General features: G+C 42.4%; 1 protein-coding gene across 1 annotated transcript in view; it reads left to right on the top strand.

Annotated features, from left to right (window-relative positions):
- The window catches only part of si:dkey-71h2.2 (low density lipoprotein receptor adapter protein 1), a 99,527-nt gene extending 86,164 nt beyond the window's left edge, over positions 1 to 13,363 (top strand). Inside the window, 3 exon segments of the mRNA XM_060916089.1 lie at positions 2,735 to 2,772; positions 13,269 to 13,334; positions 13,336 to 13,363. Coding sequence (XP_060772072.1) covers positions 2,735 to 2,772; positions 13,269 to 13,334; positions 13,336 to 13,363 — 132 coding nt within the window.
- Positions 13,364 to 19,501: the final 6,138 nt, after the last annotated feature.

The raw sequence follows: 19,501 nt of genomic DNA, 5'->3' as shown, positions 1-19,501 counted from the left end.
CGTAAAACAAGGATTCGTTAATGAGCTAGGTGGTCACGTGACCCGTGACGTAACAAAAACTTTCCAAGGAGCCAGCGCTTGGGAATCTGATGTAAACAGGTTACCGAAATGGACACCATCGACAGTGATATTCCCGATGTTTCACAGAGATGTGAAGTTAGACCCTATCAATTCGAACCGATAGCTGGAAATTCACATGAACATGGATCTTGTCTTTACTCTGACGGGTCAGATGATTCTGAGAGTGAGAGTTCATTCAGCCCTCATGAAACTGAAAGCGGTCGGCTCGATAACACTTCCTGGTAAGTTAAAAACAATTCTGCTCAAAGGCTAATGATCTGTTGAAAGAAGTATTATTTTTGTATCATACATTGAAAGCTCGGCGGCACGGTGGTGTAGTGGTTAGCGCTGTCGCCTCACAGCAAGAAGGTCCTGGGTTCGAGCCCCGGGGCCGGCGAGGGCCTTTCTGTGTGGAGTTTGCATGTTCTCCCCGTGTCCGCATGGGTTTCCTCCGGGTGCTCCGGTTTCCCCCACAGTCCAAAGACATGCAGGTTAGGTTAACTGGTGACTCTAAATTGACCATAGGTGTGAATGTGAGTGTGAATGGTTGTCTGTGTCTATGTGTCAGCCCTGTGATGACCTGGCGACTTGTCCAGGGTGTACCCCGCCTTTCGCCCGTAGTCAGCTGGGATAGGCTCCAGCTTGCCTGCGACCCTGTAGAAGGATAAAGCGGCTAGAGATAATGAGATGAGACATTGAAAGTTCATCATAGATCTAGCTAAAGTCCGTTGCAAGCTAGTTTTTTTTTTTTTTGCTGATATTTTTCGAGATTGATTGAGATACAATGCTTCCAGAGTCCGAGATGAAAACATTCAAAATGGCGAAACGAGTCAGAATTATGATAATCAATAATTGATACACCCAAAATTATAATACTAATCCTTACCTCGGCTTTCAGACGCTTAGCGCAGAGGTCTTCAACAGGGGGCTCGCGAAATCGCACCGGATCACTCATATCAACAAAAATATTCCTGCCCTGTCCCCTGGCCTCCGTGCAGGGATGCAAACAGCGCACCTTTCGGCGGATGCCGCCTTTTTCATGGCTGAATCGCGCAGATCCGATTTAAAAAATAAAAATAAAAAATAGCGATATTAATTCATGAAACATGAAGTATAAGGATGAGAAAAAAACAGTTTAAATCGGGAAGCTGCGCACATTTGTGCAGCCTGGCGCAAATGTGCGCAGCTTCCCGATTTAAACTGGTTTTTTTTCTCATCCTTATACTTCCTGTTTCATGTGTCATGAATTAATATCGCTCAGTACCTGAGTATTAATGTTGAAAGAATCCTCAGTGAAATGGTCCGAACACAGTTTGTGGGAAACAGTAGGTGCAAAGTTTTTTCAACAGGTGTTCTGTAAAGTTATCCTACCTCTTGGATTTGTCCTACCAAGCCTACTGTGCATGCGCCAAGCCTGCTGCGCATGCGCAGGTGAGCCCACACTTTCCTCAGCTTCGGGTCCTTGGGGAATGCAAAAAAACTTACTCCAGGGCATTTCCCATTGGAATTATTGCAACCATAAGCAGCACAATACACCATGATGTCCAATGTATGATGTCCAATGTACTTTAAAGACTATAAAACAATTTTCTTGTCATCCACTTCTCCATTCATCTACCCGCTTGTGCTGTGCCCGAAAGTTTTTGTGACGTATGATCACGTGACAGCGGCTCTTCCGGTTGCAAAAAATGCATATCGGAAGTCGAGCAGAAATGCCATATAATCATCACGAATATAACGATTTTGCTGAATTTAATAGATGATTTTGTATTTGTTGATGCAATTAATTCATATTTTTAATGGAAAGAAACTGATATAGCGTGCATTTATGCTTCATGTCCCATATCCTTTAAACACGAGAAATCTTTGTATCCCCTAATGAGGTTTCTTCATAGAGCGGTTTCAGTGAAGTGCTTCATGTCAAGACTCGTATCCTTACATGCGAGATCTGCCAGCTTTAATATCCTTACCTAATTTTCACTTTTCTCCTTTGCAGTAGTGACAAGGCATAAGTCTGGCAGACAAGAAATTCACAGGTAGCTCAGTTAAAGGACCTGGAGAATGAACACGGTCTAGTTAGAGATTAGATATTTAATCCTAGCAGATGACGCACAGAGGAACTGACAGGCTGAGCACACTAAGCTAATACGCAAGATCCTCTAGAGCAAACAAACTCTGTTCGTGTAATTGATCAAAGTGATTAAGTTTTTCTCCGCTGCCAATGGTAGCAGTCAACACTGGTGTCATGCCAGTGCATTAATACGCTTGGTCATTCCAGCAGGTATTAATCATCTCGCTCACCTTGGCAACAACAGCTCACTGTTATTACTGTAATGTAACGAGGAACATGGCCAGGATCACTGGCGTAAAAAAGCTCGCCAACGTAAATCACTCCGAAATGAGATCAGTCCAAATCGTTCTCTCTCTCATTAATTTTCTCATTAAGCATTGTATCAAGAGCTATCATACATATAGAGGAAATTCTTGTAGTGATGCTGTCAGTAAAGCATCCATCACAGCATCATTTCAGTGATAATTATGTTCTGATACTGCTCATACCATAAAGGCTGAGACGTTTTAGAGAAGAGCACTTGAGCTGAGGTATTATGTGATAAAATTGCACGGATTAACACACTGTCTGTGTCACTTGCAGCAGCCAGCAGTATGCATGCAGCAGTATGGGGGTGGAGGAGACGGACACAGGTAAGTGAGGTAATGATGGGGGGGGGGGGGGCGTATAATGTGAAATATATATATTTTCTAGAGATCAGTGGTGCTTTCCAAAAGTGTGACAATGTTGTAGGTGTTAGGGGTTGCATAGTTTGGAGAGCTGGATGGCTGTTGACTAGTAGGGTCAGTGTTTGAGTTTACCATAACAGTGAGAAAGATGGTCAGGAGATACAGATAGATGATAAAGAAAGAAGGCTAAATGTAGGCTAATTTCTTCCTCTGGACCTATTTTGGACAAGATGAAGCCAATACTATAGTCAGCTGCACATGACGATGCTGGGAAAAAGTTTTTTTTTTGCTTTAATGGACCATTAATATTTTAATATCACTTTGAATGAAGTAGAGAGGTGTGCCTGAGACTGTTATTTAAACCCATTTCTGCTTATTCCTGTAGAATTCCTCCTGAAGTTAGTTAAAGGTAGACTGCCTTTCAGATTTTTCAAGTTTAGGTCATAAAAAGAATTTTCCCTGACGCCCAGTTATTTTTGTTTAGTGGACTGAAAGCTTCTGATTTCGAATCACAGACTTCCAATTTTATTAGTTTTTAAAGAAAATAGAACAATTAATGAATTTAGGGCCACATGGCCCTAAATTCTCCACTATTTTTTCCTGCTTCACCATGACCCAATTCAAGATACTACGTCTTAGATCATGTCGTGAGCTTTCCCCGTTTGCGCAAGGCATTGTGGAATACAAATTTGAAACAGGAGAGGAAAATGGCGGACATGAGTGTGCGAATGAAACGTGAAAGGCCAACTACAGTAACGGAAAGCGGGAAGAAAAGACGTTATGTTGCGAAGGAAAGGAAACGCAGAACCAAATGAATAAATATCAGCGGTCAGCGAGCACCTCGGTATGATCAGCTGTTCGTTTTATGACAGAATGATGTAACTGTCAGTGCACGGTCAAGGTAAACCTGTAGATGGCAGTAATGCAACACTGGATGCCAGCTGCCGTAAAACCCAAAAGAAGAAGACGACGATGATGACTGACGTAAACCTGTGCATGCACACATGGACTTCCTCTATCTGTTTGGCTGCGCGAAGCGAGCGATTTCATGCACATTATTTGCTAGGGAATCCCCTCAAATTAAATAACTTCCCAGCCACAGAATGGCCTGGTTTTTTTTTTAGATATTACAAAAATAAACATATAATAATATCACAATGACCAAATTTCAGAGGGAATGAAATTTCACCTCATTCTCATCTCATCTCATTATCTCTAGCCGCCTTATCCTTCTACAGGGTCGCAGGCAAGCTGGAGCCTATCCCAGCTGACTACGGGCGAAAGGCGGGGTACACCCTGGACAAGTCGCCAGGTCATCACAGGGCTGACACATAGACACAGACAACCATTCACACTCACATTCACACCTACGGTCAATTTAGAGTCACCAGTTAACCTAACCTGCATGTCTTTGGACTGTGGGGGAAACCGGAGCACCCGGAGGAAACCCACGTGGACACGGGGAGAACATGCAAACTCCACACAGAAAGGCCCTCGCCGGCCCCGGGGCTCGAACCCAGGACCTTCTTGCTGTGAGGCGACAGCGCTAACCACTACACCACCATGCCGCCTGAAATTTCACCGATTTTATGAAATTGTAAGGCCGTCTACTTTTAACTCTGTTGTGACCAGTACTGTGTGAAAGAGCTTTCAAAGCCAGTTTGCTTATCACTATTCAATCCCCAGTGTTGTCGTCGAATCACTAAACCTCGAATCTGAGTCCATTCTCGAGTCCCCAGTGTTCAAGTCTGAGTCAAGTCCAAGTCATTAAAGAAAATTGAGTTAAGTTGACTCATCTCATCTCATTATCTCTAGCCGCTTTATCCTTCTACAGGGTCGCAGGCAAGCTGGAGCCTATCCCAGCTGACTACGGGCGAAAGGCGGGGTACACCCTGGACAAGTCGCCAGGTCATCACAGGGCTGACACATAGACACAGGCAACCATTCACACTCATACCTACGGTCAATTTAGAGTCACCAGTTAACCTAACCTGCATGTCTTTGGACTGTGGGGGAAACCGGAGCACCCGGAGGAAACCCACGCGGACACGGGGAGAACATGCAAACTCCACACAGAAAGGCCCTTGCCGGCCCCAGGGCTCGAACCCAGGACCTTCTTGCTGTGAGGCGACAGCGCTAACCACTACACCACCGTGCCGCCCAAATGCACTTGTGTGCATTTCAAAAACATAACCATGTTACACAAACAAGGTGAATGTCAAAAACAAAAGCTTTGATTCTGACACCGTGGAACTACGTGGCAGGGAACTTGGATTTGGTTTGTTGTCCTGTTGGCACTTGTGTGCAAATTAGTATAAAAATTAGTGGAAATGTTGAATGTTAATCTTAGCATAAGGCAGCATGGTGGTGTAGTGGTTAGCACTGTCGCCTCACAGCAAGAAGGTTCTGGGTTTGAGCCCAGCGGCCAATGGAGGCCTTTCTGTGTGGAGTTTGCATGTTCTCCCCATGTCTGCATGGGTTTCCTCCGGGTGCTGCGGTTTCCCCCAAAGTCCAAAGACATGCAGGTTAGGCTAATTGGTGGCTCTAAAGTGAGTGTGAGTGTGAATGGTTGTTTGTCTCTATGTGTTAGCCCTGCAATGATTTGGTGAATTGTCCAGGGTGTACCCCACCTCTCGCCCATAGTCAGCTGTGATAGGCTCCAGCTTGCCTGTGACCCTGCACAGGATAAGCAGTTACGGATAATGGATGGATGGATAATCTTAACATCAAATTAGTATAAAAATTAATGTAGATATAAATATCTTATGCCAAATTATTATGGCATGTTACAAAGGAAAAAAAAAGTCCTTGTCTCCAATTTACGAGTCCAAATGCAGTTAATGCATGAGTCCGTGTCATCAGTGCTCAAGTCCAAGTCAAGTCACGAGCCTTTAAAATTAGGGCACGAGTCAGACTCGAGTCCGAGTTCTGGACTTGAGTACTACAAGCCTGTCAACCCCACTTAGCTTAACTATTTTCGAGTCAGATCAGCAGCGCATGCCTGCTCAAAGAGGCTAATCCAGATTTGTTTTATGATGCTGCTGATGTCAGAGTTGAACATGGTGGAAAATCCACCAAGATGTACGTTGAATCCTCCACCCAGCATTAAACTCTAAGGAGCTTCTGCGCTGTTCTGCTCATGCTCAGTTTCAGAGTCAGTGATTTCAGCTGAGACATGAGCTCATCCATACAAGTGCATTTAAGAACTGGTATGTCAATTAACCAATTAATCAATTTTCCCTTGATTTTCTCCGTAATTTTCATGGACAATTCACTCCCACCAGACAGCTCTTCCCGATCACATGGCAGCGGCCAATAAGATGTGCTGCATCTTATTGAACTGCTTGCTCATGCAGTGTCAGAAGATGTGTAATAAACTCAGAGGAAATTTTTATCCACCTGCACGCATGAGCTCACAGACACCCATGACTGGTTAGTGTTGTGGTAAATGGCAGGCCCTCCCTCAGAGCACAGCCCAATTTTGCTCTATTGGGCTTCTGGTCATGGATCGCTGTGCCATCATTGGAATTTGAACTCGGGAGCACATGTTTATAATTTTGCACATTTCTAGAAAGCAGTGAAGCTGGAAATGTAATTGGCAGCCTGTGTATGGCTGTTAATTGAAGTGTGGTTTTAAATGATGGACAAGATGACTAGTTGACTACTCGTTTAAATTACTGGTCAAGTCATAAAAATTGTTAGCCCTGCAAACCATAGGAGGTGGTAACATAAAAGTATGATTTCAAACCTAATTCTATAAATCTCATCTCATCTCATTATCTCTAGCAGGGCTCGAAATTCATTTTTTTTTTTCACCAGCCAGCCGGACTAGTTACCTTCCAAAGTAACTAGCCAAACAGAAAATCAACTAGCCAAAATTTGTTCATGTATGAATTTTACTTCTGTCAAAAATAACGCAAAAGAGAGTAGTTACCATTGTTCATGACTAATGTGCATTTATTTCAAGACCCGAGTATTTTGATACTGTTGTTAAATACATAAATGAGAACAACACAGAGCACCATAATATCTCATCTCATTATCTCTAGCCGCTTTATCCTTCTACAGGGTCGCAGGCAAGCTGGAGCCTATCCCAGCTGACTACGGGCGAAAGGCGGGGTACACCCTGGACAAGTCGCCAGGTCATCACAGGGCTGACACATAGACACAGACAACCATTCACACTCACATTCACACCTACGGTCAATTTAGAGTCACCAGTTAACCTAACCTGCATGTCTTTGGACTGTGGGGGAAACCGGAGCACCCGGAGGAAACCCACGCGGACACTGGGAGAACATGCAAACTCCGCACAGAAAGGCCCTCGCCGGCCCCGGGGCTCGAACCCAGGACCTTCTTGCTGTGAGGCGACAGCGCTAACCACTACACCACCGTGCCGCCGCACCATAATATCTCATCTCATCTCATTATCTCTAGCCGCTTTATCCTTCTACAGGGTCGCAGGCAAGCTGGAGCCTATCCCAGCTGACTACGGGCGAAAGGCGGGGTACACCCTGGACAAGTCGCCAGGTCATCACAGGGCTGACACATAGACAGACAACCATTCACACTCACATTCACACCTACGGTCAATTTAGAGTCACCAGTTAACCTAACCTGCATGTCTTTGGACTGTGGGGGAAACCGGAGCACCCGGAGGAAACCCACGCGGACACGGGGAGAACATGCAAACTCCACACAGAAAGGCCCTCGCCGGCCCCGGGGCTCGAACCCAGGACCTTCTTGCTGTGAGGCGACAGTGCTAACCACTACACCACCGTGCCGCCGCACCATAATATAATATCAACAAATAATAATATATTGGAAAACTTGGTGTATGAGTATTGAAAACAAATATACTTACTATCATGACTATAGCACCCAAAATATGTCCAACATGCTTTCTGTATTTAACCATTTATGAGAGAGAAAGCATTAGGAGCTTCATATTGACTAGGAATCAACTTGAAAAAAATTAATTATTCCATAAAAACCGTATCGCAGCCGAGGCCTACCCTGCTCCCACGTTTGCTTATAACAGGAATTGATATGATTCGGAATTCTTCGGTATTTTCTGTCCTGCCGATAAACACATAGATTAACACAGACACGGCACGCACTTAATATGCGGCGGCTTTAGTTGACGGTGTGTCTGAATCTTCGCTTCATATATATTTTTTATTTTCAACTAGCCAGCCGGGCTGGCTAGTGACAGGAATTACCCGCCAAATGACAAATTAAGTTGCTTCAGGCAACCGGACCGCCGCGAATTTCGAGCCCTGTCTAGCCGCTTTATCCTGTTCTACAGGGTCGCAGGCAAGCTGGAGCCTATCCCAGCTGACTACGGGCGAAAGGCGGGGTACACCCTGGACAAGTCGCCAGGTCATCACAGGGCTGAAACCGGAGCACCCGGAGGAAACCCACGCGGACACTGGGAGAACATGCAAACTCCGCACAGAAAGGCCCTCGCCGGCCCCGGGGCTCGAACCCAGGACCTTCTTGCTGTGAGGCGACAGCGCTAACCACTACACCACCATGCTGCCGCACCATAATATAATATCAACAAATAATAATATATTGGAAAACTTGGTGTATGAGTATTGAAAACAAATATACTTACTATCATGACTATAGCACCCAAAATATGTCCAACATGCTTTCTGTATTTAACCATTTATGAGAGAGAAAGCATTAGGAGCTTCATATTGACTAGGAATCAACTTGAAAAAAATTAATTATTCCATAAAAACCGTATCGCAGCCGAGGCCTACCCTGCTCCCACGTTTGCTTATAAGTCCTTTGTCGTTTCTCCTCTTCAGACCGAGGTCGCTTTGTCCCTGTCTCTGGCGGTTTCTGTACACCTTTCAGAAAATTCCACATTGCAACGTAGCTTTGGCAGATGTAGATGTAAACAACAACAAAAACACGTGTTTAAATGGGCGATAATGTGGTCACATCTATTGAATTTGATAACGTGATGTGGTAGCAGGGGCGTGGCCAAGCGTCGGTCTGTGAATGGAGGGCGGAGTCAGGGAAGGTAAGTGGTGGAATCATTGATGCAATCACCTGATGGGGATTAACCTGTGTTTGTGTGTCTTCTCCAGTGACCGCGCCCTTTAAAAGGAAAGGAGAGCAGACACGTGTGTGTGTGTGCGTGCGCGCGGCTGGGAAGTGATAAAAGGCTGAAAAGCTAGCAATGAACAGTTCATTGAGAACTCAGTTCTGGCCTGCCGTGCTTCTGTGCTCCACCCACCTGGTCCAATACTACACGTGATTACCGCGATATTCAGCAAGATGCGTTATATGCATGCGCAGTCGTGAAAAAAACGACAGCCTGACTCGTACACGATATGATTCGGAATTCTTCGGTATTTTCTGTCCTGCCGATAAACACATAGATTAACACAGACACGGCACGCACTTAATATGCGGCGGCTTTAGTTGACGGTGTGTCTGAATCTTCGCTTCATATATATTTTTTATTTTCAACTAGCCAGCCGGGCTGGCTAGTGACAGGAATTACCCGCCAAATGACAAATTAAGTTGCTTCAGGCAACCGGACCGCCGCGAATTTCGAGCCCTGTCTAGCCGCTTTATCCTGTTCTACAGGGTCGCAGGCAAGCTGGAGCCTATCCCAGCTGACTACGGGCGAAAGGCGGGGTACACCCTGGACAAGTCGCCAGGTCATCACAGGGCTGACACATAGACACAGACAACCATTCACACTCACATTCACACCTACGGTCAATTTAGAGTCACCAGTTAACCTAACCTGCATGTCTTTGGACTGTGGGGGAAACCGGAGCACCCGGAGGAAACCCACGCGGACACGGGGAGAACATGCAAACTCCACACAGAAAGGCCCTCGCCGGCCACGGGGCTCGAACCTGGACCTTCTTGCTGTGAGGCAACAGCGCTAACCACTACACCACCGTGCCGTCCTTAATTCTATAAATAATACAAATATATTCAGGAAACCAAGACTTGAAAACAAACAATAATAAATGCATAAGCAATATTAGGAATGCATTTAGAAAAGTAAGAAAGAACATAAAAATATGAATAGCCGTTCAGTACAAGTAGATGCAAATAACAAAGCGCTGTCCTAGATATTGTCTGAGAAGTAGCCTTTGGTCTTTTACAGAGAGAATAGATATGTGGGGCTTTCCTGAATGAAGGGAGAAACTCCATTCCTCCATTGAGGACACAGAAGCAGTGAGATTGTGCATTAAGAAAGTGTTTAGATCCAAGAAAAGGACTTGCCAGATGCTCTTATGTTAAAGAGTTGGCAGGCAGGTGCAATTTTGAACCAGGATACATAGATAATGTGGTGCAGAGCACTTAGATACCTGGAACACAGGGACAATAGTTTTAATTTGATTCTTGCTGGAATGGAAGCCAGTGGATTAACCTGAGTAGGAGAGGTGCATGAGACAACTCTGCGAAGATTGCAAACGTGCAAAGAAGCATTCTGAATTATATGCAGAAGAGATATACAAGAGCATGTAAAGGAAGACCAGCAAGCAGAGAGCTACATTACTGAAACCTGAAAACGAGACCGTCAATGATGGCGTAGCTCACTCCAGCCCCGTCTAGTCCAGAAGGAACGATCTAAAGTGGACCACCTTGCACAATAAATTTTTCAAGCTATATACACTATATACAAGCTATATATAGATGCTATATACACCCTAAGAATCCCTACCTATTTGCCAGAAAGAATCCAAAATGGTGAGGAATTGACCAAGAAGAAGCGATTTTTGTTGAACTGTTCATTAAGGCTTAATTAGTCCATAGCTTCATTAATAATTGTAGTTTAGCAAATCTGGGTAGAAGTTATATGCACCCTAGGTACCCCTACTTTCATGCCAGAAAGAATCAAAATCGGTGACGAATGGAGGGAGAAGCAGCGACTTGTGTGGAAACTGCTCGTTAGGGCTTAATTACTCCATATCTTCATTATTAATTGCAATTATGCAAATTTGGGTAGAAGCCATATGCACCCCAGGCAGACCTACCTTCCTGCCAAAATGAATAAAAATCAGTGAAGAATTGAGAGAGAAGAAGCGATTTTTGTGAAATGTGGACGACGCCCAACGGACAGATGACAAACAACACATGATGGCATAGGAATGATGATGGTTGATGTGATGTCATGGTGAATTTAAGTCTGGAAAGGGCATTGGATGGAAAAAGAGAAGTAAAGCAGTATGTCATCAGTGTTGCAGTTGTACGAGAAAGCATGTGATCTAATCGGTTGCGAGAGAATTAGTAAACTGTATATTGGAAAACAAGAGTGGACCAAGTACCAACACAGTCTGAGACAACTGAGACAGTGACGAGATGAAACTGAGTTCTTTTGATGTCTTTGGTAACAACGGCGTCAGGCCAGGACTCTTCATCCGTTTTCTCTACACACTCTACCATGCATTAATTAATGTTAGAAATCCTCATAAAATTTCTTTAAAAAAATAATAACGCTAACAAGTTCATCATCAACTTAACAAATCTCAACTGATTTTAGCATATACCCATTATTTTTCTAAGAGATTCTTCACAGGGTCAATGACCCATGTGACCTCAATGACTCCCCTTATGGTTGCTTTTGGTCCACTAGAGGATAAATACCTGGAACTCCCCACGAGTCAGACAGAACTGAAGAAGCCTTTCGGATGAGGGGTGAAACGTCTTCAAGGATTTCAAGCAAGTCCAGTTGCCTTCTTTAGCACCTATGTTTTACAATGACCTGGATGACTGAGAACCTTCACAGACATATTTCCACGCGCTTTGGTATGAGAACCCTTCGACTGGTGTGGGAATATGCAAGGACTACCAGAAAACTTGCAGATTACAGGAACCACCTGCGTTTCAACCTAAGATGCAGACGATCCAAGACTATCCCCACAAGCCTACGCCTGGGTTCCACCGTCAAAGGACGCAGAGCATAAAGAATCCTCCAGAAGCCGTAGGTGCTAAAGAAGGCAACTGGACTTGGATTTCTGGACTATCTGAGAAACTCAGGAGGATCTTCTACAAACACAACATTCCTGTACATTTCAGACCCAGTAACACTCTGAGGCAGAAATTGGTCCACCCCAAGGACGGAATACCCAGACACAAACAGGACAACGATTCAATGCAGGTACACAATTCAATGCAGTGAGGAATGCACGGACCTGTATATTGGGGAAATGAAACAACTGCTTCACAGGTACATGGCTCAACACAGGAGAGCCAGTTCCTCAGGCCAGGACTCTGCAGTCTATCTTCATCTCAATAACAAAGGACACTCATTTCAGGACTACAGTGTATGCATTTTAGCCAGAGTAGACCAGTGGTTTGAAAGAGGAGTAAAAGAAGCCATCTTCGTTAACCTGGAATGACAATCACTGAACAGAGGAGGTGGTCTGAGACACCACTTATCAGCCACCTACAATGCAGTCCTTGGCACACTTCCCAGAAAACTGAATACACATCCACACCAAAACTCAGCTGACTTCAATGACTCACATGATGGCAGAGAGAGCCAATGACCTACAGATCACCCTAATGACTCTCTAGGCTGCTGGTCCACTAGAGGATAAATACCTGGAACTCCCCACTAGTCAAACAGAACTGAAGAAGCTTTTTGGATGAGAGGTGAAACATCTTCAAGGATTTCAAGCAAGTCCAGTTGTCTTCATTAGCACCTACGGTTTACTATGACCTGGATGATTGAGAACCTTCACTGACAATCCTCCAGAAAGCCCAGAACCAGCTTCTTAACGAGAGAGTCAGATTAGTACATTTCACCATTGAAACCCACCAAGCCAAGACTGAACTGATGTTTGAAGAATTGACAGCACTTCTTCCCAGTGAAGTTTTGGAACAAGTCTCTGAGTTCATTGAGAAGGCACGGCTCTCACAACACAACAAAGGCAAGGAACGACGGCAGGGTCAACGACCCACGTGACCTCATCAACTCTCTTTAGGGTTGCTTTTTGTCCATTAGAGGATAAATACCTGGAACTCCCCACTAGTCAGACAGAACTGAAGAAGCCTTTCGGATGAGAGGTGAAACGTCTTCAAGGATTTCAAGCGAGTCCACTTGCCTTCATTAGCACCTACGGTTTACTATGACCTGGATGACTGAAAACCTTCACAGACATACTAAGAGGTTCTTGTTGTTACTCCTCATATGTTCTTCTTATTAGTAGTATGGCTCTTTTGTGGGACATAATAGGAATGGATTTAGGAATAATTATAATCATCTTTCCTTTATCTGACCCTGTTGAGTGCTATTACTGATAATTGTGTTATTTCTAAACTACTTTTGAATTCTGGGACCTTCATTAGCACTCTAATTGGACAATATTCATGTCAATTGTTTTGATATCAGTTGCCATTCAATTTGTATTCAGTGTTTATTCACTTGCATTAGGTAATTTTTTTTTTGTTGTTGTTGCTTTTCTCTTCCTTGTCGGAGACAGACTGGCAGATTCCTGCTCCAGAACAGTGTTTAAGGATGCAGCTGTGAGCCCACTGGAGGAGAACTGCACGTCTCAACAGTGAAGAGACCGATTAAACACACACACATACACACGCGCACACACAAACTTTAGCAAAAAGAACACTATCATTATCTAGAAGATACATCATGCACTGTAAGCACATAATACCAAATGACAGCAGCAAGAGCAGCCCATATCTATATAATTATCTTTTTTCTAATGTAACTGATCTATTCATTTGTGTTTTCACAACATTAGAAAGAAAAGATTGCGGAGCTCAGAGACACAACTATACTGTTTGTCTAAACCACATTTTGCATCATTTTTTGCAAAATGTAGTTCATTACAGTTGCAGCTGTTCATATAAATCCATTTCCTCCTTGCTGAAGGTTTTACAGATTTGCTGGGGTTTGTTTCATCAGCAGACTTCATATTGTGCAGCCTTTATATGTGACCAGCTTAAAAAAAATGCACACATAGAAAATTTGTAAAATGTATTATTGACATTTTAATACAAAAAATATGAATGACACTCTCTCAAAACTAAAGATGCAATACCATTTTTAGAAAAGAACCATTGTACCATTTCCAAAAAGAACTTTTCACTGTAGGGGTCTGAAAAAAAAACAACAACTTCCAGCTATAAAAACCTTCTATATGATGTATACATTTGTGATACTATGAGACCAATGAAAATGGTCAAAGAACGATCAGTTGAAATGGTCTTTAAAGAACCAAAAATATGGTAAAGAGCCTTTCTAACATGTTTGATTTTTAAGTACTGTTGTAGTCAAGACAACCAAAACAAAGACCAAGCCATGACCAAGACCAGAGTACAGTGTTGTAGCCGAGTCACTAAACTTCGAGTCCGAGTCCAGTCTCAAGTCCCCAGTGTTCAAGTCTGAGTCAAGTCCAAGCCAATAAAGAAAATTTCAAGTCGAGTCCGAGTCAAGTCCACCGTTGATCTGAGTTGAGTCTGAGAACTCCAACCACGCCATTTGACGGTGGCTGTTGCTGCCTTTATGTGAGACCGCCTCTGCTACTGTGTTGGACTAACATTACTGCTTGACTTTTATCTGTAGCCATTTTAGTTAATAGGCTACAGATAAAAAGCTTGTTCATCGCTCAGCAAACCCCGCCCACCATCAACAGGGCAAATAACATGAGAGAGGGTTAACACTAGCTAGTTCATCGGTCAGTAAGTAAGCCCCGCTATCAACAGAGCAATGAACATAGCGTGTCACTTCCTTCTCTGGGTGGAGTCTTGCCAAATGACGATTGAAATTCGAGGTCATCCCCGTCGTCTTCTTGATAGTTCTTCTACATATGGAACACATAGCAGTGCATTGTTTTTCCCACTGCACGAGAAGTCTGTATAAGCAAAGTGGACAATCCTAGGGGCTTCTCTCCAGGCATTTTAGCGCCATTAACGTTAGTTTGTTCCTGAACATGACATATGAACAGGTGAATGCACATTCTCTTGCACGAAATTAGTATAAAAATTAATGTAGATATAAACATCTTATGCCATATTATGGCACGTTACAAAAAATAAAGAAAAAAATATGAGTCCTCGTCTCCAGTTTACAAGTCCGAATGCAGTTAATGCACGAGTCCAAGTCTGAGTCATCAGTGCTCAAGTCCAAGTCAAGTCACAAGTCCTTAAAATTAGGGCACGAGTCTGGCTCCAGTCAGAGTCCTGGACTCGAGTACTACAAGCCTGCTAGAGTGTATCAAGACCAAGACCAGACCAGTGTGTGCGAAGGGGATAGGGGAGGGGTGACGGCTGTTAATAGTAATGAAAATTTTGAATTCGCAATGAGTCACGTTATTGGTCGCATTTGAAGCAGGAAGTTTTCCATCCAATCACAGTAACGATGCAAACAAATACATCAGACAATGCAAAGGCAATTTAGTGAAATCCCCACAACTATGGCCTTGACTGGTCTTGAAATAAAATCCCGAGTCTCTATAGCCAAGACCAAGACAAAACCGAATAAAAATGCGGTCAATTCCGAGCCGAGACCGAGACCTTCAAAAAGTGGTCTTGAGACCAGTCTCCAGTACTACAACACTATTTTTAAGAGTGTACTACTGAAATGGACATTGGAATTGAAGATGGTTCAGTGATCACATGCATACTGTAAATACAGATCAATTCTGGCATTTTTAGACCTAAAGATTTTACAAACCTAGATCATGGTAATACATCAAAAATATCATTACCTCAGTACTTGGACATCTTTGGGATGCACAGTTTGTATCGCAACATTTAGTTTTGTTAAAGCACCATCAAGAACAGTGAAGCCATATGAGGAAAAGCGATAAATTTAGAGATTTGTTTTTAAAAACAAAGTTGATTAGCTTTGGGAAAATAACACACTCAGTATACAAGTTTAATGTCCAGTCAGGTGTGTAAAAATCATGATGATATATCATAGTCATATCCCCCAGTCCTACACTAGCCTTAGAAATGATTATTAACACTGTGTTTAAACTGGGTTCTGCCCATTTCTCTATCCCTGAGACATAGTGCTCATGGTAATGAAAGCTCTTTCTTATGAGGATCGCAGGGTAACTGATGCTGTCAGTCTTTTAGCACCAATCTACTAACAAAGCCTCAGGTGTGCTGGGCCACAGTTGTTCCAATGGAAATCCTTCAAAAATTGTTATTAGCCATGTGTTCATAAATGTTATATGGCTCTTTCTATGATAAGAGGTTACAAATGCCATATGCCACAATTGTGGTTGTGTAGCATGAGTGAGAATAAATAGAAATAGATAGTATTGATAAAATGACCAAAGTATCTTGTTGGATTTTTATTTTTTTTTTAAATCAGTGTCCTCGTCAAATAATGCACTGTTTTGGAGACCCATTTTGTGACAAAATTGGTGCTGGTATTTCAATCCAATGTCACTCTAATAAGATAAAATTTTACTCTAGCATACTGATGGAAAGGCTTAAACTCGAAGTTAAATACGGAAAAATATTTTCATTGTAACTCTTCCCAAATCCACGTGAGCGCCAATCAAAAATCATGTCACGCGCGTAACATCCCCTGTCCATCGAAGTTACGATCGCTCAGATAGTGTTTAAAAGACTATTTTTAAAATTAAATAAAAGCCGGGCATATGGATGTTAAATAGATATAAATCTGACTGTTATCAAGATTTTTGGCAAAAAATTCTGATAAATTTCTTTAATTTGGATTTAAATCTATGGTCGTAACGCTCCATCCAACTGTTATGCGCAAAACAGGTGCCCGCTAATTCGTACTTGGAAGTGTTAAGACTGAGCTAACTAGGCCATTGGGATCTCTAGACACACTCATGTGATGTGATGTCACTGCGCGAGACATCCGGGATGCACGTAATGGCGGTAAGACGGGTGAAAGTCGGAGTCTGTCCAGCAAAATTATGACCATGTTACACGTGTTACACATTAGTGACTCCTGTAGTTTCAATTCTTAAATAATTTATGAATAAAGCTATTTATTTATTTATTTCTCAGGTTAAATAACAACCTTACAAGGTACATTTTAGTGTGTTATCACCACTCTGGCTCCAATAGTTGTTTTCCTGGATAAAATCTACATGAAATTTTATTAAAACAGTTGGAGCCAATTTATGCATTTAAAAAAAAACCTGCATGATATTTGAAATTCGTTTCTTTCTCTATCAAGAAGAGTTCCTATATTAATATTTCCCTATAAGAAATAATGACTGACTATTTTTGTAAATCTTTTGGCTCACAAATTAGTGTCCAGGTTACATGTATGGGGCAGCACGGTGGTGTAGTGGTTAGCATTGTCGTCTCACAGCAAGAAGGTTCTGGGTTCCAGCCCAGTGGCTGATGGGGGGCCTTTCTGTGCGGAGTTTGCATGTTCTCCCCGTGTCTACGTGGGTTTCTTCCGGGTGCTCCGGTTTCCCCTACAGTCCAAAGACATGCAGGTTAGGTTAATTGGTGGCTCTAAATTGACCGTAGGTGTGAATGTGAGTGTGAATGGTTGTGTGTCTCTATGTATCAGCCCTGCGATGACCTGGCAGCTTGTCCAGGGTGTACCCTGCCTCTTGCCCATAGTCAGCTGGGATAGGCTCCAGCTTGCCTGCGACCCTGTAGAACAGGATAAACAGCTACGGATAATGGATGGATTACACGCATGATGCCAGATTTTCACGGTTTTCGATGTGGTCTCCAGCACAGCACAGTGGGAGCGTTATCTCCCCCTTATGATGTATATACGAGGGTACTATAACTATTAATTATAACTCATATTTAAAGCTCTTCTTGCAGTTTTAAATTTTGAGTGGCATGTCAGAAAATAGTAACCCCTTATCATAGAAAGAGCCAAATGTATATTGTAGAATTATATATAAATATAGCATATGATTTTGAGCTTTATCCCATTTTTATCATTTTCCTTAGATTGATTTGTGAAATTGATTTGATGGCTTGCTTTTCATTTCATTTGAAAAATGTGCATTATATTATATTATATTATATTATATTATATTATATTATATTATATTATAATGTCATTATTCACCATGGTGTATGTTGCCATTTAACGGTTTCAAATGTGCAAGTTTGAAGGAGATTACGCTTGGGCTCTCTGAAAGTGTACAATAAGTCATGTTTTCCTGCACATCGAGGACATTTTCTCAGATTCCACCAGAAAGAAATTGATGCGAGATCCATCTGAGCGCACGGTGAAAGCACCTCATTTATACCTGCTTTTTCTGGCCTTTTTCTTCCAAGGTCAAACTGTAATAGAAGTAAAATAAAGGTGATTTTCTTCCCTTTTCTGAAGAAGCACAAAAGGTCAGACAGGTGGCTTTACTTCTCATTCATTTTTTCCCTTGTTATGTTAGGCTTATATTTCTTACCAACTTGCAGTGAGTACACTTTTGTAAAAATTTGTATCTGTTTAATATGGTTTTGGATTATGGAATCATTTCGATATATTTATTAATTTACATCTGTCTTGTAATATTTAGAATAATTAGGTTGCACAGCTTAATGGTTCGTACAACAAGTTATTCCAGCTTATTTTATATAAATGAAGACCTTTTCTGCTCCACCAGCTTGCATGCACCGCGTCAGAGAAGAGTCCTGCATGACTCCAGAGATACTCAATGAAGGACTTTTCATTTCTATAATATGTTCAATTTGTACATATATGATGCATTCAAATCTAATATGAGAAACTGGGATGATTCATACCTGCTGGAGAGCAAAGTAATTATTTCCTGTGTAACTTTTTACTTTTTTTTGTGGACAACTGTGGTTATTTTGATGGTGCTATTTTTTTAAAGACCTATGCAAAGTTTAAATTTACACAAGCACAATATGATGTAACTTTATTGTGTATATAATATTGAAATCAATCAATAAAGCACTGAAAATGTAATATATGTTCAGAATTTTGTTGAAAATGGAATTCGCTCAACATGGTTATGTAAAGTGTCAGGGGCGTAGCTGGGGGGTCCTGGGGTGCCTGTGACCCCCCCCCCCCCCCCCCCCCCCCCTTTTGTCGGACCATACATTTTTTCAAGAGCCGAATAAGAATATTAGAAAAGCGCCCAGTATAATTTTTCTAACTTTTTTTTTTAAAACTACATTGTTACCTCAGCCTCATTAGGGTTTCTATAACCTTGTATGGACTTCCTGTGGTTTGACTGTGAGTCAAACCTGCGCAAGCGCAACACGATCGCACTAGAAAGCATGGTCAAGCTGCCAGTGTAGCTGCAGTCTTTTGAGTTGCGAATTACGAATATTTCCTCTTGTGTTAATAATTCGCCATGTCAAAACAAGCGAAACTTTCCTCCTTCTTTCAACGTGAAGAGATGAAAACAATTTATTATATATTTTTTTCCATCAAAGTTGCATTTTGTGGCTTCCAAGCTAAGTTTTAGTGTGCCATTTCTAGAACACATCAAGAAAACGTCAAAGAAACAGTAATAATGGAAGAGCTGGTTTCTAAGCTACCTAAAACTAGCAATGGTAATTATTTTTTGTTACATAATGTACTCAGGCTGCCAGTCAGTGTGTGACCCCCCCCCCCCCCCCCTTGAAAAATCCTAGCTATGCTCCTGAGCGTCAGAAATAATAAGAGCAAAACTTTTGAGCGAACCTTCACAAAACAGATGTCGAGTCATCCTTCTTGCTTCTGTTGTGAGCTCTCGAATATGTTCCCCAGATGGCTGCTGTG

Source organism: Neoarius graeffei, chromosome 3, assembly GCF_027579695.1.
Source record: "Neoarius graeffei isolate fNeoGra1 chromosome 3, fNeoGra1.pri, whole genome shotgun sequence".
Lineage (NCBI taxonomy): Eukaryota > Metazoa > Chordata > Actinopteri > Siluriformes > Ariidae > Neoarius > Neoarius graeffei.
The sequence above is the reverse complement of the archived record's forward strand: the minus strand, read 5'-3'. Positions and strand labels throughout refer to the sequence as shown.